Genomic DNA, 24,513 nt, shown 5'->3' on the forward strand with positions numbered 1-24,513 from the left:
GCATGATCAGGGGGCAGCAGGGCAGGCCCTATGAGGAGAGGCTACAGGAGCTGAACATGTTCAGCCTCCACAAGAGAAGGCTGAGGGAGGATCTAGTGGCCTGTTACAGACTAGTCAGAGGGGACCAGCAGGCACTGGGGGAGTCCCTGTTCCCCCAAGTGCTACCAGGAGTGACTAGGAATAACGGTCACAAGCTGGCAGAGGGTAGATTCAGACTAGATATAACGAGGCGCTACTTCACAGTCAGGGTGGCTAGGATCTGGAACCAACTTCCAAGTGAAGTGGTGCTGGCTCCTACCTTGGGGGTCTTTGTCTAGTCTTGTCTTAATCGCCTTGCTGGGGTCGTTTGACCCCAGTACTCTGTCCTGCCATGGCAGGGGGTCGGACTTGATGATCTGCTCAGGTCCCTTCTGACTCTGCAAACTATGAAACTGTAAGTTGCATGCGTACTTGCTGCTAGGATGCAGCCAGTGCCGGGGCTCCAGACCCCAGTGCAGCTGTTTGTAGCCTGCCTGCTGCAGCTGCCCAGAGCCTGGGCCAGCTGTGGCAGGCAAGCAGCCAAGAGACTGCAAACAGCTGCACCAGGGTCTGGAGGCCTGGCAGTGGTGGCTAAGTGCACACCTTGTGATGGATAGCTGGGGAGGGGCTGGGGTTGCACTGCCCCAAGCCCCTTCCCAGCCATGTGTGTCAAGACGTGCATGAAGCTGCTACCACTGCAGAGTCTGGCACAGCTGTTTGCAGGCTCTTGGATGCCTGCCACAGAGCCCAGGCTGCTGGCAGCAGGGCCTGCAGCCTCCTGGCCACCTGCTGTGAGCAGCCAGGGCTCCAAGTCTGGGTTGGCTGTGGCGTGCTGAGCAAAATGGCCTTGTGTGTCATGCTCTGGCATGTGTGCCAGGGGTTGCCGACCCATGCTTTAAGCTGATTCCATGCCTTGTCACCATTTGGGTTGGAGGCTGGGTGTTGTGGTATTCCTGGTACACTGAGACTATCAAAAATAAAACCAGAAATAATGTAATGGTGTTTGTATTGTCCATTTTCAATAATTTGGTAGCGCAGTATTACTCCTGTTAAAACGCACATTCTAAATATTATAGACAGAAATATACCTGTACGTCTTTTTAGATGAATGTCCATCAAGTCCTACCTCAGGCAGAGTGGGAGGAGAAGTAAAGTTGTCCATCTCGTATAGAAACGGCACTCTGTTTATCATGGTGATGCACATTAAAGACCTGGTAAGTAAAGTAGAAATCAGGAATGTAATGTTTGTGTGACCACTTATGAAAAGTTGGTTTAAGTATGTTAGGACACTCCTTTGCAAGTATTTTTCCCAAGACTAATATGTTTTTAGTTAACTCTCCAAAGAGTTCATGATTAATCTGAGCTAAGCATGATTTTTATTGTGTATTGCTTTAGAAGGTAAAACAAATTGATATGTATTTAAAAAAAATTTAAAAAACCCTCACTCACTGGTATGCTTTATTTGCAGGTCACAGAAGATGGTGCAGATCCGAATCCCTATGTTAAAACATACTTGCTTCCAGATGCACACAAAACATCTAAACGCAAAACCAAAATCTCACGGAAAACAAGGAACCCAACGTTCAATGAAATGGTAAAATAATCTGTCCCCCCAGTAAAGATCCCTTAACCTTCTTTTGTGGTCATCAGTGTGTATTTACAATCTTATTTTAAAACCTAGGATTCCAGTCTCAAATACATATCTGTAAATGTATATAAGAGAAGGGACTAGCCTCTGAAAGCTTTTTATCTTAAAAATATGCACACACCTGTTTTTCTGAATTAAATCCCACCCCTTTCCATTTAAACATACAATCCAAAAAAATCTTAATAGCACGATCACATTAAAGCAGTCATTTTAAGTGAAGTCGCACAGCTTCTCAAGGCCAGGGTCAAGTCTCTGGAAACAGGGGGAGGGGAAGGAAGGAAAAACCTTGAATTTTAAATATTGCTTGGCAGATTAAACTGAAATCCACAAATTGCCTGGGCTGTAATCTACATCACTTCATTCGCTGTAGAGGCTCAGAACTTATGGGGGCAACAGTCAGGTTTAAAAGCTTTTGCATTGATTATAGATGGCATCTTCCACCCAAGCTATTGAAGGCAGCTAAGTTTATACAACACCACTGCAGCAGACACTCAGGGTAAAGTGAGGCTCAGTCTTGCCAGAGGTGCACTACCAACTGTGGAAGCCAAATTAATGTCCCACCTATCAATCCCCTGGCCCCCTGCCAGCAGTTGACTTCTAGAGAATCAGCAAACTCTTAGTTTTCAGCTGCTGCTGTTTTTGTTTTTTGTGCAGCTCGTGTACAATGGATACAGCATAGAGACACTAAAACAGAGGGTGCTTCAGCTAAGTGTGCTTAGCGCAGAATCGCTGCGTGAGAATTTCTTTCTGGGTGGAATTACTCTGTCCTTGAAGGATTTCAACTTGAGCAAGGAGACTGTTAAATGGTATCGACTGACTGCCGTGCCATATCTGTGAACTCAAATTTCTGCACCTGCATAATAACAGAATTGAAACAATTGTACTCATCTGTATTTTGTGCATTTTTCCTACTTGAAAATAACTTGCACATTTTAAATAAGAGACTACATTTCAACAAGTATGTTGGACCAACCTTCACAAAGCTTCAGTTACAGGATTTCTAGATTGCATTGCTGTTTTCTGGTTAAGTGACAATATCAGCATTAATGTAAATGAATTTCTTAATATTTGCGGGTAAACAAAGGTTTTAAACCATTCACAGAATAGTCAGGTTAATACTTTGACTTTGCTGTATCAATTCAACCACATTTAATCACTTGACCTGTGGATATAGTAGGGTTTTTCTTTTCACTTATTTTTGTTACCTGTGTTGCTTCATACCTGAGATGATGCCATGGAACACTGAAGAAGAAAGATGGGTTGTTTTAGGACCACATGCCCACTATTCAGCAGTCATTGCAGCAGCAGAAACCAGTACAATGTCAGAGGTTGCACAGACTGTCAGAAATGAAGCTTGGACGGAACAGCTGGAACTATTCTTCAGCCTTGCATTTAATCCCGAGAGTCATGCTTTTCTAAGAGACATCGGCATGAGTGCCAATAACGGAAGTTGTAAATAATGGTGCCTTATCTTATAATTCAAATCCTTCTTTTGTACCTCATTTCTGATATTTAAAAACTTATGCCTATTAACTAAGGGTAATTAACTCTTCCCACTGAAAAGGGCAGATATTCTCATATGATAAATTGCAGCTCCTACTGAATTTTTCCTTCAGAAAATTCAGTCTCCAGATATTTTTAGGTTACACCAACCATGATTAAGGTGGCCCATCTATATAAGTGAAATATTTGTGTCTTAATGGTTAATGATTTGTGAGCACTAGCTAAAGACTTTGAATGCAGTGCAATGTCAAATAAGCATGAGGCTTTCCAACATTTTAAAACAAGTTTTAAATTCCCAGGATCTAGGTAGTGCAATAAGTGAGTGCCAGACCTGGGTTTCAGATTCTGGGTCCAAAATGACAGTTGTGCACATCTTGTTTATTGCCCTGCAACTCGATATAATTGATAGTCTCTCCTTGAGAGACATGGCTGAAATAGCAGGTAAGTTGCAAGTCTAGAATGAGTTACATTAGCAGAGTGTTATGGAGGAGCTTGTGGTAAATGTGATTCTTACTATTATTGTTTTGTTCCTTACTTTCCAAAGAGCATGATAAATGTTATTTTCCTACATGATGATAACAACATTTCAGGGTGAGAATTGAATACAAATGCCTGTTTGCTGTCTGCCATAAAAATAATTGGTTACTTGGGTGTGATTTGTACTGCACATACATATGTTTCTTATTAAACTCACTTTTTTTAGGGTGACCATAATCCTGTCTCTTGACAGTTGTATGAAGAGAGTTTAAATGGCACGCTACGTTTTTAGCACTAAAGCAGAAACACTTTCTTAAGAAGTGACAATAATAGACTATCAGCATTGAGTGTCACTAGCAAAGATCATTAAAGTTTGTAATGGTGACAGTGCAGAAATGGACAATCTTTTAGTTCCCAAGTATTAAAATGCTCCTTAGTAATGCCCCCCCAATCCAGAGTGACTGATTTCCCTCTGCCCCACCAAAGAAAAAGAACAGATGAAAAATATACTTCAATCTCTTGGTGCCTAAAATATTCACAGTCCAGTTTCGTAAAAATGATTTACAATAAAAAGCCAGCGACACTTTTCTGATTCTTAGAATTGGGTTATTTAATGGGAGCTTAGCTAACACTATCCAAAATCTGAGTTTGATTTGCTATAGTTGACACAATTTTTTATTTACTATATAGCATGTAAATAGTACTAAATGTATGTTATAACTAACTAGATTGTATTTCCTGCTCACTTGATGTTTTTGAGACTTAACTCCATTCCATCAGAACCACGAGTTACTTAGACACAAAAAATAGACTACTGTTTTTGTAAAATGTTACATTTGTTCAATAAAATGAAAGCAATATGTACTGCCTTTTTGCAGTCTGTTACAGCACAGTGTCTTACAGCACAAAACATAACATTAAAAAGCATTGCATTATGTAATGTTTTTTAAAAAATGTATTTGCAACTCTAACAGTCATGTGGACTTTGGTTAGAAGATGCGTAGTACTGTATGATTGCTAGCACTTGTCCTGAACTTCTGTTTAGCAATGTGCTTCATAATGCAACTCATTTCTGTGCCTTTCCTTTCCCTTTGGCAAATATACTTTGGCCAACACTTTTAGGATCATGTCTGGTGGGGCTTTTGGTCTATGAAATTGTCTTGAATCCTTGCCAGAAAAAAACATTGTGAAACAGCACCAAGTTTGCACCTCTCTGCACTATTCTGGATGGATTAGGAAAAAAATTAGCAATGAAGACTTGACCTTTTAACATATTACATCCACAAAGGAGTGAATTCAAAATAAACTGGAAAAAGGAGCATAGTGCAATCTGGATTAAATTTGCCAGTATCTTAATCTATGTTGCAATGAACACACTCTAGCAGCTTTGCATACCTTGTTTAATGCAAATAAAAGGATTCTGTTGTATGCAACACATGTAACCTGCGGCCAGAAATAAAATTTTTCTCTACAGACCTTGTTTTGATATTTGAGAACAGCTTGCTCTACAAACAGTGACCTCTTCCTTTTGTCTATTAAATAATCTAATTTAGGACTTTGCACTGAATTTTTTATTACTGCCTTTTTATGATCTAAAGTTTCCTGTATCTAGAAGCATGTGCGATCTTTTGATAAAAGGTTAATTTCTCTATTTTAAAAAAATAAGGTTCTGTAGAAATATCAGTATCTTGCCTTAAAGTGACTGCGAGGCCTTTAGTATTGTGGATTTTTTTTTTTTTTAAATTAAAATCTTATTTCTGGTATTTGCAGAATATGCATGCTCAATAGAATGAAAATATATTCAGGCAATATTGCACCACTCAGTCTATAGGAAATTATTTTCCTGGCACATTATCTGTTCTCAAACTGTGACTTACCTAGTGCAGATGTTTTATAGATGATGAAATTCACTGGGAGCAAATATGTAGTTTGCCTCACATTATCTATATATCTCTACAAAACCAAATAATTGGATTTATACTAATGACTAACAAAGATGTATGATATTGCCATCAAATACCGACCTGTAATGAATGGGACTCATAATGTGACTCAGCTCTCCTACAATTACATTAAATGCTATTCTGAAATAAAGAATTTGTGCTGTCTCTTTCCTCTCTCCAAGAGTTTTGAAAGCTTTTGAAGTCACAGTCCTACTGCTCTTTCCTTTGGAAACCAAAAGGAGGTATACTGACGGTTATAACTGAGTTGTCTCCAACTACTGAAAATTCCAACTATGGGATGATGCGCTTGACTACATGGCTAAAACGCAGAAGAGATGTGTTCAGCATGTTGGTATTACATTATACCTAATACTACTGCAGGAAGTTTTATGAACATCTAAATGAAAAGTCCAAAGCAATGCAAGTGATCTGTTTGCATGCATATTTTGTTACAGCCTTAAGGATGTCAAATTTTGGCAGCAGGATTTTTCTTTCACTGTTTTGGTGACTTACATGTGAGGTCTCACTGATACATTGGTATAAAATGCAAGAGAGTATTTCTACATGAGAAATACTGGAATGATCTAGATATTTTTAAATGATGGAGAGTATACCAGAAGAAAAATATTCCACAGCACATTTGCAGTCAATAGATATCCAGCAGAGACAGGATATTGTATCCCCTACACTAAAAAAAACAAAGGCTACAATTGATTGACAAACGATGGATTCCTTTATCTCTCATTCAGAACTGCTTTGCTTTTTTTTTTTTTTTTTTTAATTAAAACTACATGCATTAGTGTGTGTGTGTGTTTTTGTTTTGTTTTTCTCTTAAAGTCAATGCATCTTCTCTTAGTTGATCTTCCATCTGCTTTAAGAAGTGTTCTTAAATGCCTTAATCGCTTAAAATCCGTGGGAACTAAATTGTGTGGCTTGACTTTCAGTAGCAAAGTACATAATTAAGAAGGCAACACTGATAGTTCAGTACTAAGTAAAGATTCTTGAAATGCTTCAGACTGTGGCAATACTTTATTACCATTCTTGCATTTCTCCCACTCCTTTACCATAATTGAGGTCAGGATCTTTTTAGGAGAACGTTGGAATAAAACAAGCATAACTTTGTTAAGCAGACAACTGCTAGGTCCCCTCTACATGTCACAGGTATTTCTTTAATTAACCGGTTAACTGCAGAATTACCTTGAAACCAGCTACACGAGTAGCTATCACACCAGAAAACGTTTCAACCAGCTATAAAGTTAGACCTCAAAAAATGTGTACTAAATTTATAGCTGGTTGCTATTGAGCTTTAATTTGCATGTGAAGCAGGGTCCCCCTTGCAGCTGAGAGCCCTGTCAGCTAACTGGTCTCCCAGCCACATGGGTGCACCATGCCTAGCCAAGGCTGGAAGCCCCATGGCTGAGGGGACTCAACCCAAGCAGCTACCACCTTTGGGTCCTGGCAGCACCTCAGCTGCTAGGACTCAAAAGTCCCGTCGCTGCAGGCATGGGGTTCCTTCAGTGTGCCTCCCAGTGCGAGAACCCAGCAGGGTTTGGCTAGCACAATCTTCCAGTCCCAGGGATGCATGAAACCCCTAAGGCTCGATGGCAGCTGTGTCTTTCAGCCCAGGGCTGCATCAAGCATGCCTGCAGGTGGGAGACCCTCAGCTAAGGGGTTCCCAGCCACAGGAGCTTCTTGCCAGTGCCGCAGGGGGGAGCCTGAGATAAGGCACAATTAGGATCTGATGCGCAACCTGACAGTTGTGCCTCCTGCCATTAATGTGTAGCATGGCAGAAGTTGTGACTGTAGATTGCACATCTGATCCCATCATGTCTTTACCTGCATGTGTAGAGGGGCTATTGTAATATAATACCTATTTGTTTTTCAAGGGTTTATCCCCAAAGATGAATTTAACATGCTAATTTTTTCAGTGCTTTTAATGAAAAGCAAAGCTTCACAAAGCCTACATCCAGCCCTCAATGGGCTAGTACACTGCCCCTGGGTTCCCCCCTGACCACTGCTGCTCCCAGTTTCTGGCTGCTACGGCAGCAGCATGGGGCAGCATGGTAGGAGGCTTGGTGAATTTGCTGCCTGCATAAAGTTATCATCTGTCTGGGATTTCCTGAACATGTCTTCTTTTTTTGGTCTCCTGTGCTGTGTCCAAGCAGGTTTTTAAAATAACAGCAACTATCCAGGTCTTCTGCTCTCCAGGGCTGGCTGCTCTGAGCTGGGAGCAGCGGGCAAGGTGACTGGCTATTGGGGGTCACGTGCTCCCTGTGCGGGCTCCAGCAAGCCAGATAAACAGAGGGAGAGAGAGCAGGCTCACCTGCACTGCGGGAGCTGCTTCTTGCAGCAGGGCTGGGGTGGGCAGGAGTCTGCAGGTCAGAAGTGAAGGGCACCAGGGCTGTGGGAGCAGAGGCTCTTGAGTTGCAGGGGCTGCCTCATGTACAGGGCACTGGCAGCACCAGGGGGCTGCGGGTTGCAAGTGAGCACCAGCAGGGTTGGCAGGCAGAGGCTGTAGGTCCAGAGAGGGATGCCAGCAATGCTGGGGGGGCAGGGGCTGCAGGTTGGGAGTGAGTGGCACTGACAGGGATAGGAGGGGGGCAGGGGGCTGCAGATCAAGAGTGAGGGGCATAGGGGATAGGACAAGTGACTGGGTTGAGTATGCAGGGCACTGGCAGAACCAGGGGGCTGTGGATTGGGAGTGAGGGGCACTAGCAAGGGGTGGGGGGCAGGATACTGCTGTTTGGGAGTGAGGGGCACTGGCAGGGCTGGGGGTGTGTGGCTTGTCAGTGAGGGGCAACAAAATGGGCAGGGCGCTGGCATGTCACCCCTCCCCCACCCCCGGTACAGGTGTGTATATTAAAACTTTTTGGGGAGAGAAATCTTCATTGAAGTGCAATATGATTGCTTTGAAAATAGGACCTTTCCCCCATTTGTTTGTACTCTGGGCACTGCCATTCATTAGTCAGGGCACATTGTAAAGGAACCTTGTGCCACGTTGTGACACAGTATCAGTCCCGCTGTTCCTTTATCCTTCACCTTGGAGGAGCCCTCCTGGGTGGCAGCTCTGTGAGACCACAAGCAGCTCTGACTGGGAACTTTAGAATGAACTTTTAAATGGGCTAAAGGGCAGGATGGTCTTGAGTTTTGTGAGTTCATTATTTGCAGGACACTGAGTATGGGGCTGCGGTCTGTACTGGGCATTTCCTTAATACGCACAGCTGGGTTTGCAAAAGCTAACAGTGGGAACGGTAAGGCTTTCTCTTGTTACAATGATTTTTCATTTTGATTCTTCCATTGGTCTGTCGGAGGTCACGTTTGGTAACTTTACATGAGACGTGGTTATGTAACAACCAAGTTTTACACTACAGCATTCAACTTTGGACCAAAGGAGGGGGAAAGAGACAGAAGCAGGGAGACAGGACTGAATAAATACGATAACTCATCTAGAGGGGACCAAAATTATCCAGATACGGCACATGGCTCATGAGTGGTTTTTTTTATGGCAGGCCATACATTGTTACCTCCAAAACTTGATCAAGAGCATGGGGTTGAAAAGAAATGTTATAAAGAGAGGCCAGTAGACTCACACCTGTCCATATTATGTCAGTGGTGGGTCCTACTGAAGATCAAGTGCTTGACAGTAGGCACTGGTGATGAACCTGGTGCTCTCTTTTAGGCAGACTTCCTGGTCAGAGGACTTTGGTGCATGGGGAGATTGGCTGATAGACACTTCTTGGTCCTGTGTCTGTTAGGAGGGCTATTCTGTTTTCACCACCACCTGAGAACCAATAGGCTATTCATTAACCAAAGAGCTGGAGCAGTGCTACCAATAACAGTAAACAGCCTATTTGTTTACTGATAAATTTGTGGTGTATAAGGAAAAATCCTGAGGCCACTCTTCTCAGGATCTGATGTATTCTGATCACCATGCATTATATATCATGGCCACATTATACAGGTTAAGAAATCGTCTTTGGAAAGCCAGGTGGGAAAGTGTTTAAATGGATGAGCCAAAACATAGGAGTATACATGCTGTGTTTAAACCTTGCATATCATTTTAAATATGTAATACAAACAGTACAGAAATGCTGTATCAAGAATAGAAGTAAATTTATATTCAACTGACTTTAGGAGTTTTTCAGTGTTCTAAATACGATTTACTATGCTCTGGGTACCATGCGGGGAATATTTGTTTTCCTAAGACACTGTATATTGCCCTCTTTGAAAGGTGAATGGAAGCTATTAACACCTGCTTGTCATAGTTTTACATAGAAAAGCCCTGATGTTTAACTCTGTAATGCTTTCTGTATTCTGAACTTTCAGAACTCTGCCTGTGCTCTCCCAATGTGTTTAGGTAAGGTGCAAAGGGAAGCCCAGTAAAGATGTATCTAATATTATCTCAGCATCCCCTTTCCACTTACCTCAGCAGTGATGAAGCACTGGACTTGAGGATTATATAGGGTTCAGACTGTGGTTTCTCTTTCCAAGTTAATCAGTACTAGTCATTCAAACAGAGTAGAATGATAGTATGTGCTCCGATTTTGTGTACACCATATTAATACTATTTCCCAGAGCCATGAGCACTTGGAGGCTTTGAGGTTTGGGTCCCTACAAAACCATTTTATTAGCACTGTGTCTCATATTGATAGCACAGCTGAAATAAGGTGACTGACATGCAGAGGTTTGAAGGTGAATGGCTAGATAAGCTTCTTGTGCATACGCAGATCCCATCTCTGTAGTACACTGTGAAACACTTTAGTGAAAAAATGGATTATGACACTGATTAGCCATGTGGATTTGCTGCTTATATCTACTGCTACTGTATACTTTGTTCCTAGCAGTGGGGCGGGACAGCCTGTGCATTCTCATACTGACAAACAGGCTCTCTTTATTTCTATGATTTACGGATTAGAAAGTTAACAGTGGACCTACTTTTTTGGACCTGGAAATATAGTAACCCTACAAGGGTGTTCCTGAGGCCAGAGCGTGGGGCTCCCTTGTGTGATAAGGCAGTAGGGGGGTGAAGTCCCCACAGGGTGGCAGTGTTAGAGGCTTGTCTAGCATGGTAGAGGGAGGAGAGGTGGAGGGGAGGGATCAGTAGCAGTAACAGGGTGTGCTTGCCCATGCAGGGCCTGTACCATGGGCAGCCTGGAGTCACCCTAAGGTTGGACAGGCCTGCCCTAAGACACAACGTTAAAGCATCGACTTCCCTTCTCTAGACAGGTGGTTGCTACTGGTTTGCAAGAAAAGGAACTTCGACCTGGACTTCCCATGCGGCGATGCTTGTCCTTTGCCCCCAAGTCTCCATCTCCAAACGCACTCATGTTGGATGCTTCCTTTACCTCTTTCCACCGCTGATGCGACTGCTGTAGCATCCTCTGCTCAGCTGGCAATCTCTCAGGTGCGCAGTACGCAACGTGCTCAGACCATGTCAGGATCTTTATCAGTGGGGGGGAAACATTCGAATAAAACAAACTGAACATTTCTGTAGGTGTCACAACGCTGGCCAGGTTGGCAAGAATTCATGTCCTGGAGATCAGCCCCTCTGCCGCCCAGGCCCTTGGAGGAGGCCAGCTCTTAACCCTCTGTGGCGAATTACTGGGACAGGCCGCGGCCTGGCAGACACTAGGGTGGGCACACCACAGGAAGGGGAGCTGTTTTCTTGAGAAGGCAGGGGATGGCTGCACCTTCCAAGCTAACTCAAGCAGCGGGGTGGTGCACATGTAGATGAACAGCTATGAATATGTGCACATACGCCTACGCGCACGTACACACACGTGCCGGCACAGGCACACACACCTGCACGTGCCTGTGCGTACACGTCCATACACACATACGTGTGCGCACAGAGGCAGCCGTAAGCTGCAGCGAGAGGAACACGGGTCCCAGGGAGCGTGCTGCAACAGAGCCAGAGGCAAGGGCTCCGTGCACCCCTCCCCCCCGGCGCCCGCGCTTCCCTGCGGCCGGCACTGATACGCTACACGAGCCGCCGCGCAGGCGCACGGCCTGCTCTGGCGGGCCGGCCACCCGCGCATGTGCCCCTCCCTCCCCCGGGCTCGGCGCCAGCCGAGTCCAATCCGCCCCTGCGTCGCCTCTGATTGGCCCAACCCCAGCTATACAGAACGCCCCTGAGGTCATGCTTAAAGGCGGAGCGGGTCTCTTCCGCGGGTCGTCCCAGGGCATGGCGGGAGTCGTAGTCGCCTCTGGGAATTGTAGTCTCGTTCGGGGGCGAGCGGTAGGAGGCGGCTGAAGGAAGGGGTGTGGCATAGCGCTGTGACGCTCTTTCCGGTGGAAGTAAGGCAAGGGGGAGACGCTGCGAACCTTTTCCGCTCGCTCTTTTGCTACCCGGCGCCATCATGGGTCGCATGCACGCTCCGGGGTGAGGCTGCGGCCGGCGGGCGGGGGCCGGGGCCGGGGTTGGAGTGGGGGGAGGGGGCGGCTGGTATTCGCTGCCTCACGCATGTTGCTCGCCGTCTCTCCCGCAGGAAGGGCCTGTCGCAGTCGGCCTTGCCCTACCGCCGCAGCGTCCCCACCGTAAGTACCGCCGCGGGTGCCCTGGCGCGGCCCCGCCCCGCGCGCGCCCTGGGGAGCGGGGAGGGAAGGCGGGAGGTTGCCATGTGCTGGCGGGTCGTGGCTGCAGCTGGTTCGGGTCTCTCCTAGTGGCTGAAGTTGACGTCGGACGACGTGAAGGAGCAGATCTACAAGCTGGCCAAGAAGGGGCTGACGCCCTCGCAGATCGGTAAGGGCCGTGTGCGGCACCCATCCTCCTCTCACGGGGCACGGAGCTGAGGGGGCCACGGGGAGAAGATCTCGAGGCAGGGCCAGCCCCGCCCTAGCCCTCATGTCACCTCTTCCTGTGACCCTTCTGCCCCGGGGAAATCAGGGGGATGGGGCAGACCATATCCTGCCTGGGTGAAATGCTCTCAGTGGTCCCCAGTAGAGCCCCTGTCCCCTGCTTCTACAGAAGGCAGAATGCACCCACAGGCCATACTGATCTGACCGTGGGATAGTCTGCTTTCCTGTCCGTGTGGCTGTTGCTTTGCTATCCAAAATGGTAAACTCCCTTCTCAGAAACTTAAGTTGCAAAAAAAAAATAAAGGCCAAGTGTGTGCAGGGAGCCATCTGCTTAAGAGGCCACTTTCCTGTCCCTATCTAAGTCCATTGCAGTTAGGCATGCTCCTCTGCTCGTCTGTCTGTCTGTTTTTTTTAAGCTACTACAGTAAAGTGCTTGTACGTGAGCCAGGAGGCTGCTCCGATGCAATGTAATTACAGTATGTTGGAGCAGACTTGATGAATCGGGTCTGCTGGAGCGTGGTAATTGCTGTGTTCCAGCCAGCCTCCGTATCCTATAAGTGATCCCACCCTTCAAAATAATGGTAGTGGGCTTGGACTAAAATTAATTTGACAAGCTTTAGGTAAAGTGTCCCTGCCAAACTTACATCTCAAAACCTATTTTTTTGCCTCTTAAGTATTTTGTTTGAAGCATGTACGTTAAGTTCAACAATCTCAAAAATATGCGTCATCTCAAAGAGAGTTTTTTTGCCTACAGAGGAAAAGCTGGTTTAACAAGACCTATTTCTATGGTACTGTATGACATAACTTGCTATCATAAACGTGCCATAGTAAGTTATACAATATTTCTTAATCTACAGAATAAGGTGGATTGATGAGTCGTCAGTGAAGTTCTCTGGATCCAATGTTTCCTAATAGTCTGCTCACTGTGATGATTGTCTTCTAGCCATTCGTAGTTTCCACCAGAAAGGTTTTTCCTTTGTGTTGGTCAAACCTTCCTTGGATGTCTGAGTGAGCCTGTGGAATAGTGGGGCTCGTTGTTGTTGTTGTTGTTGTTGTTGTTGTTTTCATGTTTGATTTTTAAAGATTCCTTTATCTAAACTTGATTGTCCATTTTAGGTGTCATCCTGAGGGATTCTCATGGTGTTGCCCAGGTTCGTTTTGTCACTGGCAACAAAATCTTGAGGATCCTTAAATCCAAAGGACTTGCTCCAGACCTTCCAGAGGATCTGTACCACTTGATCAAGAAGGCCGTTGCTGTTCGCAAACATCTTGAGAGGAACAGAAAAGTAAGCTGCTGCGGCATTTATACACATACCTTTGTCTGCCCTGATGGACTGGAAATCCAGCACATTGGAGCAGACTTGATTTATCTAGTCTGTGGAGCATGCAAACTGATGCACCCGGCACTGCATCTCATATGTTTGTATAAATGGTGAAATACACATTGGCGCTGAGAAAATGACAGCGGTGCACTTTGAAACTAACACACCTTCGATGTGTTTTAGGTCAAAAGAGCACTGCTGCCATTTTCTCAGTGCTGATGTGCTTTTTACCATTTATACAAACATGAGATGCAGCACTGGGCGCTTTTAAAAGCGCATTATGTGCATGTTGCCCTGACGACTAGTGGTTTTTGTATGGCAAAAGGTGACAAATATGGCACATTATGACAAATGAAAATAAGATGTCCTAAAAATCTTTGCTAGCCGCAGAAGTCTTTGGATTCAGTACCGCTGCGGTACTTAGAAACTACATGTGCTAGTTTGTTAGTTTAAAAACTTCTTTTTATTTTTTGTGCATGGAAGTTTTTGTGGTTTCACTTTTTTGTCAACTGAAATTGATATCGAAGATAAACCTGGTTTGTCTATTTGTTTGGATATTGTTGCAAGTTTTCAGGATAAAATTTAGTTTTATAAGCTAAAGATCTGGTTTTGATTCCAGGTGGAAGTCAAGTTCAGGCATCTAAATAATGCCACCCACCTCCTACAAAGTTAGTTGGTAGAGCTGTTTTTAAGAGAGTGTTTGGTATCATTACCTCTGTTCTGCAGAGAAGTAAATGAAGAGCAACTTCACTGAGAAGAGATTCTCAGTACAATTGAGGAAAACTTGGCTATTCAGCTTAATAAAATGTAAATGGCATGCCTGAATAAAAACTAGCTGTTTTGTTGTAGATAATGTCTTCCAGGTTAATGCTGGTCTCAAAGTTATTGATGCTTTTACAGAGAATCCATATGCATTTCAGCTGATTAGGCTGGTGTGTCTCATGATCAGGATTAAAATCTAAAAGTGGGAAATACCAGCTTGTACAATAGTGGACATTTGGATTTCACTAAAGCTTATCTTGTAAATAAACTATCTTGGATGCCAAAGAGGAAATTCTTTACTTGACTGTTTCTTATTTGTTTTGTCAGGATAAAGATGCTAAATTCCGCCTGATTCTGATTGAGAGCAGAATTCACAGGCTGGCTCGCTACTACAAGACCAAGAGAGTGCTACCACCCAATTGGAAGTAGTAAGTGTTTAATTGGCTTTTCCTCCTTTTTTGCTATGGAGAATCCCCCCTGGCTCCCCATGCCCCATAGTTGATAGTGAAGTTAAAGCTCGAAATCTTAGGATAGCATTTTTATATGATCAATGTATACTTAAATAAGGAAGCAGAGCAGTAGCTGGTGGTCCAAATTTGACTATATTTAAATGCTGGACAATCCATGGCCAATAGCAGAGTGGAGTTAAATTCGGGCTTATCCTGCAAACATAAGTTTGTATGTTAGAGTAACATTTTACAGTATAATAGTGGAATCTTTTCTATTTGTATTAAGCATCTCTAACGAGGCAGAGTCTGAAACCTCCTGTCATCCTTGTTCATATGTCAGCTGTGCATGTTTTGTTTAAAAATGGAGGTTGCTCACTGTGACGTTTGACTTTCCAACCATTTGCAGTTTCCACCAGAAAAGTTGTTCCTTAGTGTTGGCTAAACCTTCCTTGGATGTCTGAGTGAGCCTCTAGTTTTGGAAAGTGTAACTTTAGATAAGCTGAAGGTTGCTGATGCTGAAATGGCACAGCCATGAAAAGAAGAATACAGTTTGCTTGTGTTTCAAGAGAGCAGCCTTAGAACAGTGAGAGGAATGAAGGAAAGTGAGTAGGTGATAATTGAGGATATAATGAATAACGCTGACACTTTTTTTTTTAATGTTGTCAGGCTCTGGTTTGAGGTTGGATTTTTGGCAGTTGTTTTGAGTAGCTGCCACAGCAACTAATTTATCTTTCTTTTTTTCAGTGAATCATCCACAGCTTCTGCCTTGGTCGCATAAGAGTTGATTTCTTTTACTTTAAAAGAATAAAGTTACATAACTAAAGTCCTGTGTCTGCTTTTAATTTTTGGCATTTAATAAACACCTACAAGCTTCAGAAGTGGTCCATATATCTTACGGAAGGTACAGGTCCTATTAAAATATGGTGAAAAAAGTAGTCAGCCAGATTTTGTACCAGTTTTCTTTGGCTAATACGTGGCACTCTTCAGTAAGTGAGCCTCTTATGGAATCTAGCATCTGGAGTGGAGCTCCTGCTGCCCTCCATCCAGTCAGTGTTAAGAACCAGAAGTGCTTAACGGAACAGAGACTGACAAGCTGCCAACATGCTTGTGGTGCCAGTGAAAGTTGGTCTAAGTCCAGTTTCTCTAGTCCATGATTAGTAACATAGACTGCTAAGAGGGAGGGAGTGGGGAACATGTTTTACATATTAGTTTGACCTGGCTCTGCCATGTCTGTATAGATCAAGCATTTCAGCAGGGCTTTTGGATGCTTTTATCTGAAGCTGATTCCATTGGCTATTGGATAAAAGCGACGAAAAAGCCCTACTAAAGCACTCAACTGATACAGATGTTGGGTGAGCCAGGTCCAACTAATGTGATCCTCTGGGGCATGTGCTGGGCTCTGTTGTACAGTAAAACACTGGTTGGGGGTGGAGAGTTGCATCTGTAAGCAGCTGTAATGTGTATTGACTTATAGCGGATATAAACTAAATTTGCTAATAAGCATTCATGTTATTTACAGGTAAGGAAAGATTTGTTTTTCCTTTTGTATGTGGCCTAACATGGGGTTTGGGTGATGTTATTAGAGAGGGGTTTTTTTTCTTCCTATTGATTTCATATGAGAGCTAGTGATCATCTCTGGGGGAGATGAGAGAAACCATTGTAGCTCGAACCCTGATTTAATGCATTCTTCCCCTATTGGACATGTGGTAGTTTTAGCCTTGTATGTTGCTTTAAAAAAAATAAATTCAATCCTACCATAGCTGATACCCTTTCTCACAACTTTTCTAAACCTGCTGTTTGCCTGCCTGACCCTGTTATGTCAGAATTAGCTGCATTTTAGAAGAGCAGTATGTTCTACTTATAGCAAGTGTACTTTTGAGTTACAAATGCAATTGTTGGTTACAAGGGCTGGTAAATGCATATACTGTATTGGACTTGCTGCCCCAAGTGGTTGCATGAGGCATACCTAGTGCTTCTGGTGTTATGAGATCTCTATATAGGTGGTACTAGAGGGGGAAAAAACAGTTTCTGGAGATTTGTAAGGCCCATTAAATTCTTCCTGTGTGCAGCATGTAGCCTCATTCCTTCACATAGCCCCTTCACCTGAAATGTGATGGGGACCTGCAGTGCTGATGGAGTTAGAGAAGTTAAGAAGTTTACTGACCTCTGGTGCGACAACTGACTATGGAAGCAGGAAGAATAGATTAATACAACTAGCTTCTGTGGGGGTGAGCATAATATGGGTTTGTTGATGATTTAAAATGCCAGTAGTCTCAATCCATGATAGATTAGCTCTCTCTGGCACTCATAAAACGTTCCATGTCACAGAACTACTTCAGTTTTCTATTGGGGTCCTAAGATGCTGGGTTCATACAATCTTCCAGACTTTGCCTTGGTTTCTAGTATGTTTGGGGTGTGTATTTTTTGACTACAGCTGGCTAGTACAGTGGTTCTGAACCAGGCACTTAGGGGTGACTTAAGATCTTTTTGGGGTGCTGTGCAATGTTAGCTTTTGCTAGGTGTGTAAATGTGATTCACAAGATAAAACCAGAGAGATCATATAGACATTTGTAGTGTCAAAACATTTTCACCTATTTTGGACTTTCTGAGTTCTTTGTAATAAAAGAATTATTTTTATGAAAGAGTGAGTGAAAACTAAGACCTGGCATTTTCTGAGGGTCCAAAAAAGGTAAGAACCCCTGGGCTAGTAAGTAAAGAGTATTCTGTCTCCTAGCTTCAACCTAGATCTAGGGCAGTGATGAGCAATTATTTGGGCTGGAGGGCCATATAAGTAGTTCTGTTGTGAGCTGAGGAGAGAGGGGTGCTGACCCAGCCCAGTGCAATGAGGAGGGAAAGGGCAATTGGTCCTATCTACCCTGCACCCACAGCCAGGGGCACCAGATGGAGCAGGTAGGTAAGCAGCGTCTCCATGGGATCCCCCCCACCATGGGCAGGGCATGTTCAGCTGGGTGGATGGGGTTTGGTAGGCAGGCAGGCATGGATCACAGAAAAGTGACAGCATGGGCCAGTCTTGGGCAGAGCCTCAATCCGCTCCCTGCATGTCTCCGTGACAGATGCCTGTTCTGGGGATCCAGGGATCAAGGCTCTACCTTGGGCCCCGGTCCTGAGCTGTCACGGCCCCGTGATCCTGGACGCTACTCCCTGCCTGCCTGCGGCCCCATCTTGGCAGAGTGTGCCCTGACTGCAATGGTCCCAGGCCAGTCTTCACGGGTCCCCTGCCTACCCGCTTTCTTTGGTACTAGTTCCAGGGCAGACTGGCAGTAGCAGCCAGACAGTGTGAGTCACTACTGCGGGGGCTGCTGGGAAGCCCAGTCCAGCTGCCACACCATGCACACAAAGGTTGGCAGAACCAGCCACGCATGCCATGGTCTGAGCTGCCCCCTGCGCCTGGGTTGGTGGGTCCCTCAGTCCCTTACACGGGCTAAATTAAATGCCTTGGTGGGCTTAATCTGTCCCATGGGCCCTATTTTGCCCACCCCCTGTTCTAGGGTTTAGGTTCAGGTCCTAGCTGAAGCAAATAAGCACAGATTTTGCAAGCAGTTTCTAAAGTCACCCTTTCTTCCATCTGGCCAGAGCAAGAGCAACACAGATCTTGACAAACCAATCAAGCAGGAGTGGCCAACCTGTGCCACGAGTTACATGTACAGCCATTTTGTGTGGCATGCAGCAAACCTGGCAGGGAGCAGAAAAAACAGAAGACAGGGTGGGCAGAAGAGAGCAGAGCAATAGATCAGATGGCAAGAACAGCAACAGGGCAGACAGGGAGGGGAAAGCAGAACAGCGGATTGGGAATGGGACTGGAGTGGCACTTGGGGAAGGGGCAGGGTTTATCTTGTAGCACATCTGCCAAAAAGGTTGGCGCCTGCCACATTTAAAACACCTAAACACCATTCCCTGCTTGTTTCCCTACCAAACTGAAATGTTCTTCAGGGTTAGGATTAGCCGCCTTGAATTACAAATTCCCTCTCCTGGACCTGTCCTTTTGGTTGCTTCTCAGGAGTGTGGAATCTCCCCTCTCCCAGCCAATTTCCTTTCTACTTAGCCAGTTTTTCAGTCGAAAGGGAAAAAAACCTCCTAAATCCACTTACCTTTGCAAGCTACCTTAGGGTTTGCTTGTACATACTAATTCTATATTTAGACGTATTTTTGGAATGATTGGAAATGGGCATGGTAAGTTTAAAAAAGATTGTGTGTATTGTTTTCCACAGGTGTTCAAGTACTGATCACATGGCAGAGGATACTTACTGTCATGTAATTTATTTTTAAAAATTAAAAATTTTTTAGGACCAGCACTTGGCATTGTATGAGCTACATAGTAAACAACCAAATGTAAGTATCAGTTGATCACTGCTTGTGTTTCAGGGGAACTTCTGATCATCCATAGTGTTTACAATTGATTGGGTGCACTCAGTGGGGAAGAATAGTGATGGGTTAAGGAAATATGTGGCCACAGGTACACCAGGGCATTGGGGCCCTTTTGGCTTCGGTTGCAAAGTCCCGCTCCCTATCCACCTGGAGAGCTTAGAGTGGCAGGGGACTTCAGTCCTCTCTTCCATTACGCACAGGCCTTATCCTTCCTACTGCATGCACATGTCTTTCTTCAGTTTAGACCCAATTTGGCTGGCTCTGAGCCAAAGTGTCACTCAAACTGGTAACCTGCCTCCTTTTTTTGTTAGAGACTTGTTCTTCCAGTGCTTTTTCACCAGTCCCAGGGGCCAGGGGAATTAAGTCCTCCCATCTGTTCCTCTCAGTGGAACAGATTCAGAGGTGCGGCACCAAGAGCTGTGAGAAGTGGTCTCGGACGTACTTGGTGATGTACACAAGTTGGTATAGCATCAATGAAGACATTCATGGTTTAATTTGGTCAGGAGGTGAACGCTTTCTTCTCTAAAGCATGAAGAATCTATTGCTGCTGGACAGGTGGTACCCGATGTACTGAAACAGTGCTGTGTAGTGGGTGCAAAATGAGGTGACCATGGCTCAGTCTGGATTTGAGTAGGAAGATGCTAGCTCTTGGAAAATCTGAACCACCTGTCTACTTTTGAGACACCATTTCAGTAGCTGCAAAGCATGAAGTCTTTCATCCCTATAACTCACTCAGAAGTTGCTTGATACTCATGCAAATATCTCTGTCATTAATAGAGTAAAGAGGGCATGGTCTTCTGAGAAGAAATATTCCCCACAGAAGGCACAGTTGGTTAATGTGTGTAGTGTTTGAGTGTTTCAATATTCGTTTGTTTGCTGTTATCCTGGACGTGGCCTGTGATTGTTTGTTTCAGGATGCTTCCCCTGTGGAAGACAAATAACACAAAATCATTCCTCCAACTGAGAGGCTGCTTTTTAATCTCTCCAAATCTTTACAGTTGGCCAGAGCTCCATTTATAAGTCTGTCTATGAAAAATAGATGAATTTTTCTCCAGTAATTTATTTTGAGTAAGGAAACACAAACACAGATGATCTCAATGATAAAGTATTGCTGCCACTGCCCTTCTGAAAAATAGTAAACTTTTTTTTGTGCCTGCCAAAATAATAATTAAAAACAATCTCAGGAAATCTGATAATTGCAACAACCAGACAGGGCAAGTGGAGATTAATGGGGTTTATAAAGGCAAGGCTCTAAATTATGTTCTTCTGCTTTCTCTGGAAAGTGCAGAAGATCAAGGAAAGCATTTGCAAACCTGATTTTTGCTAGTGGGTCCTTTAGTAATCTTCAGATTGGATTAATACTCAATGATTTCAAACGGGCAAACCCATCACTGATTGTTTTGGGGAATTAGGTAATTCTTAGCTAATAAATGAGAGAATAAAATGGGACTCATCTGCCAGTCAACTCAGAATGTATCATGAGAGCTGTGAATTCTGTGCTCAGAGCTAGTTTGGGTTTTGGCTCCTCCTATCGCCAGCACTTCTAGACAGGTGGGTGTGGGATCAACGGCTTCCTTCCTGGTGCCAGCGCCACTTGTCTGGCTCACCCAGAAGGGTAATTGAAAAGCATTGCACGCACCTCCCAGTACCTCCAGGGCATGCTTTTGCTTCTGTTTCCATTGATGGAAGTGGCGGTGAGATTGTGCTCCGAGTTCCTGGGGTTACCAGTGGTGGTAGTTTGGGCCAATGCTGTTGCATGGTCCCACAACTGTTTTGTTTCTTTTTCAATGCTGGAATCCATCTAGTGAAAGCTTTGCTCCGTTGCTGGGCAATCCCTTGCAAAAAACTGTGGAATCTACATAACAATGTGTTGTTTTCCCCTCTGCCAGCACACGCTGTGGCAATGGGAAGGCTTTGCTGATACTCACTGTAGAAATGGGATGTCTGCACATGTTGCTGGTTGCCCTGATTCTGTTTCCCATTGATTTTTTTTTTTTAAGCTGTATTTTGATCTCATGGGCAAAGTCTCTCCTCCCTCCAAACTGTTTTGGGACAATTTTTTTCCTCTAGTACTGTTCTGGAAATAGATGATCCTGTAATGAACAGTGTTGCTGGCTAGGATGAGCTGCTCTCTTTCACCAGTAGGATTTATTAAAGACATTAGCTGGCATAGATCAAGTAACAGGAGGTCCCTTGATGTAAAAGGTTAATGTTAATAGCACTGTTACACATTCTGTTGGCTACTGTCAATGGTAACAGCTCTGTAGAGCTGCAGCTAGTGGGGAATGATTGAGAGAGCTACATTATGGCTACTCACAAAAGCAAGTGAGGTGTGACCTGTTACTTCAACCTGTTTGCTTGAGACATAGTGAGACGACTAATTATTCTTGGCTGCACCTGAGGCAGAAGTTGTGCCTACATTAAAAGGTCACCTGGGCTTTCTAGTGAATGCCTTTGGGCTGTTGTATGGATTTATCATTTATTCTCTTTGAGACTCCTTACTTGGGATCTTTTTTCAGGTTAAAATTCTTGTTTTTCAGAGCCAAAAAAGAGCTTTCAAGTTGTGCAGGGCTGTCGGGGATCCACCTCTTTTATGGTTCTTGCAGGTTTTTTATGGTAGAGATTAGTCATTACCATAGATCCCTTATCCCGATATTGCTCTGGAGGAGGAAGAGAATGGCTCGGATTTTGTATGGGGAAAATTACAAGCTATTAAAAAGCTCAGGTTAAGTAAACTGTCAAACAGTGAATCAGTTCTGCTTTAGGTAAGTTATCACATGTGCTGAAGAAAATGAGTAGAAAATCATCTGAGTAACTTATCTCACTGAGTCTGTAGCACACGGAGAACTTGGATACGTCCAAAATTTGGGCAAGTGAAATCTGGGTAAGAGGAAAACTTTTTTTGCTGTTTTATTCAGAACTAAATTTGGCCCCCCATGCTTGCTGACATCTGTGGAACAGCAAAAACAAATCTAGAACTAGAAAACATTAATCTTACTGAGGCAGTAGATATAATACAACTTGGCTCTCTTACATGGCATGTAATCTAGAGATCTCAAAACATTTTGCAAAGGACGATAAATCTGGTCATCTCCTATTTACAGGTTCAGTAGAGGCATGAAAATGAAGCACAGAAAGGTGATGTGAGTTGCCCATGTTCCTGGTATTCCTGGCTCTGACACTGACTATGTTTCTGAGCTCCCTGATGGTGCTTTTACACTGGTTTCATCCCACACCTCAAATTTAATTGGAGTGAATCCTGATCTCGTTTGGCAATCCCTCCTGCTCATGGATGATTGTTTTCCATGAATGTCTCATCTGTGGGTCTAAAGATGTCTGATGAGGCCAATCTAGGACTGACAGACTCTGTTGCAACTTGGGCACATGGGGTGCGTGTAACAGGGAAACTGAATTATGCCCAGGCTCTTAGCATAACTGTAGGCCTTCCCAGGACTAAGCAATTTAAATTGTACAGAGTGCCTTATAAGGCACTGGGAAAGTGAGTGCTGTGATTGGTACAGTGGGCTAACCAGGTATAGTTGCTTCTTTAAAAGGAAAGAAAATGAAAAACGGAATAGGATTGGAGTACCTTATCTAAACAGATGAGTTAGAAACTTGAGGATTGGATACTTGAGGATTGGAGATAAGAAAGTTACAAAAATAGTGGACAGAGACAGTGTGTGTTTGTGTTGCCACCCTGGGGAGACGGGAGCAGCCGTGGAATTCTTGCTTTGAGTAACAAGAAATCCTGAAACTAACATCCCACACACCCAGCAGAGGATCTGAGGCCAGTAACACTGAAGGTCGCTGCTGTAATGTCTAAGGAACCATTTGCCAGGTCATATTGCAAGGATAATCATCTTGAAATAAGCCTACTACTAAAGTTCACTTGATACCAAATCGGACAAGGGGCCGTGCCAATCCTTGGGGGTCTTTGGTAAAAAGGAATCCTGGGTGCAACTGTGGGTGAATAACTGGATTCTTGATTCGGTCTGTGACATTGTTTCTGCTGCTCCTGCTCTTCCATCTCCTGTTGTAAGGTTTCAAAACACTGAGATTCTTACAGCAGACTCTTCCTCTATTTGGGGCAGTCCTTGGCAATAGTCTCCCATGACTTGATGTGATGTTGCATTTCTCAAGCTGGCCTTGAGTATGTCCTTGAAGAGCTTTTTTTGCCCTCCTCTTGAGTGTACGCCTTTACTGAGCTGGGAAAATAAAACTTGCTTTAGGAGTCTGGAGTTGGACATCTGTTTGATGTGGCCAGCCCAGCAAAGTTGACATTGGATGATTATAGCCTTGATGCTCATGGTGTTTGCTTGCAAGAGGATGCTAATGTTGGTGCATCTGTCTTCCCACTGGATTCAAAGGATCTTCTGCAGACAACGTTGATGGTACTTCTCCAACGACTTGAGGTGTCTCCTGTACATTGTCCATGTCTCAGCTCCATATAGTAAGGTAGGGATCATAACCGCTTGATAAGCCATGAGCTTGGTTTCGGATCTGATGTCATGATCTCTGAACGCCCATTTTCTCAGGTGTCTGAAGGCTGTGCTTGTACATTTGAAGCGATGTTGGATTTCTTCATCGATGTCAGCCTGCTACAAGAGATGGCTTCCCAGGCCTGGGAAGTACTCCACCTTCTCCAGAACCTCACTGTGACCCATGACACCTGCATGTGGAAGCGAGTAGGATTAGAGTCCAGGTCTTCTGGTTCCCAGGCCATTGCCCCACGCAGTTGACAACAAAGCTTCTCCCTCCAGTAATATGTCTGTATTACACTTTTAGCTAGACACAATATTTCTGTAGTCCCAGACACGCAACGTTCTTCAAAAGTGTTACAAACCTTAGTTAATAAAGCCATCTCCTGTTCTTCTGAGCTAGATCAACGTTTCTCAACCTGTGGGTCATGACTCAAAAGTTGGTTGCAAGAAAATTTCAAAGGGTCAAGCTGCAGCAGGGCAGAGGGATGGTGGGGAAGGTGCCTGCCCCTTCTGGTGAGGGAGGAAGGTGGGGGAGAGCTACATGGCTGGGTTGGTGGCACTGAGCCCAGTGCCCATGCTCGTGGGGGTAGGGTGGCCAGGAAAGACTGCTCCGGGGGTGGAAGGGACCATGACCAGGCTGTCTGGTGCAGTGTGGCAGCCCCAGCCCAGGGCAGAGGCGGTGCCAAAGGCCTCTCTTCCTCCTCCCTCCAGTGTATCCTGAGGCCG

The 24,513-nt window shown here is 44.5% G+C and overlaps 2 protein-coding genes across 3 annotated transcripts in view; both read left to right on the forward strand.

The window, feature by feature from the left end:
• The window catches only part of PIK3C2A (phosphatidylinositol-4-phosphate 3-kinase catalytic subunit type 2 alpha), an 80,355-nt gene extending 74,980 nt beyond the window's left edge, over positions 1–5,375 (forward strand). For both annotated transcript variants that reach the window (XM_019551657.1, XM_019551658.1), the window contains exons 30-32: positions 1,123–1,232; positions 1,487–1,612; positions 2,321–5,375. In XM_019551657.1, the coding sequence (XP_019407202.1) occupies positions 1,123–1,232; positions 1,487–1,612; positions 2,321–2,503 (419 nt within the window). In that variant the 3' untranslated portion in view covers positions 2,504–5,375. The remainder of the gene's footprint in view (positions 1–1,122; positions 1,233–1,486; positions 1,613–2,320) is intronic.
• Positions 5,376–11,866: 6,491 nt separating this feature from the next.
• RPS13 (ribosomal protein S13) lies at positions 11,867–15,743 on the forward strand. Its single transcript, XM_019552279.1, has 6 exons — positions 11,867–11,971; positions 12,078–12,126; positions 12,253–12,331; positions 13,504–13,673; positions 14,799–14,899; positions 15,665–15,743. The coding sequence occupies exons 1-6, from the start codon at positions 11,949–11,951 to the stop codon at positions 15,696–15,698; spliced, it is 456 nt and encodes a 151-aa protein (XP_019407824.1). The 5' UTR covers positions 11,867–11,948; the 3' UTR covers positions 15,699–15,743.
• Positions 15,744–24,513: the final 8,770 nt, after the last annotated feature.

Source organism: Crocodylus porosus, unplaced genomic scaffold (assembly GCF_001723895.1).
Source record: "Crocodylus porosus isolate Cpor-Errol unplaced genomic scaffold, CroPor_comp1, whole genome shotgun sequence".
Lineage (NCBI taxonomy): Eukaryota > Metazoa > Chordata > Crocodylia > Crocodylidae > Crocodylus > Crocodylus porosus.

Excerpts from the sequence above, each read along its gene's own strand:
- RPS13 (XM_019552279.1), top strand. The coding sequence starts at position 11,949 with ATGGGTCGCATGCACGCTCCGGG. Across the intron at positions 12,127-12,252 it reads ACCGCCGCAGCGTCCCCACC|TGGCTGAAGTTGACGTCGGA; the intron begins GTAAGTACCGCC and ends GGTCTCTCCTAG. Across the intron at positions 13,674-14,798 it reads ATCTTGAGAGGAACAGAAAA|GATAAAGATGCTAAATTCCG; the intron begins GTAAGCTGCTGC and ends TTGTTTTGTCAG.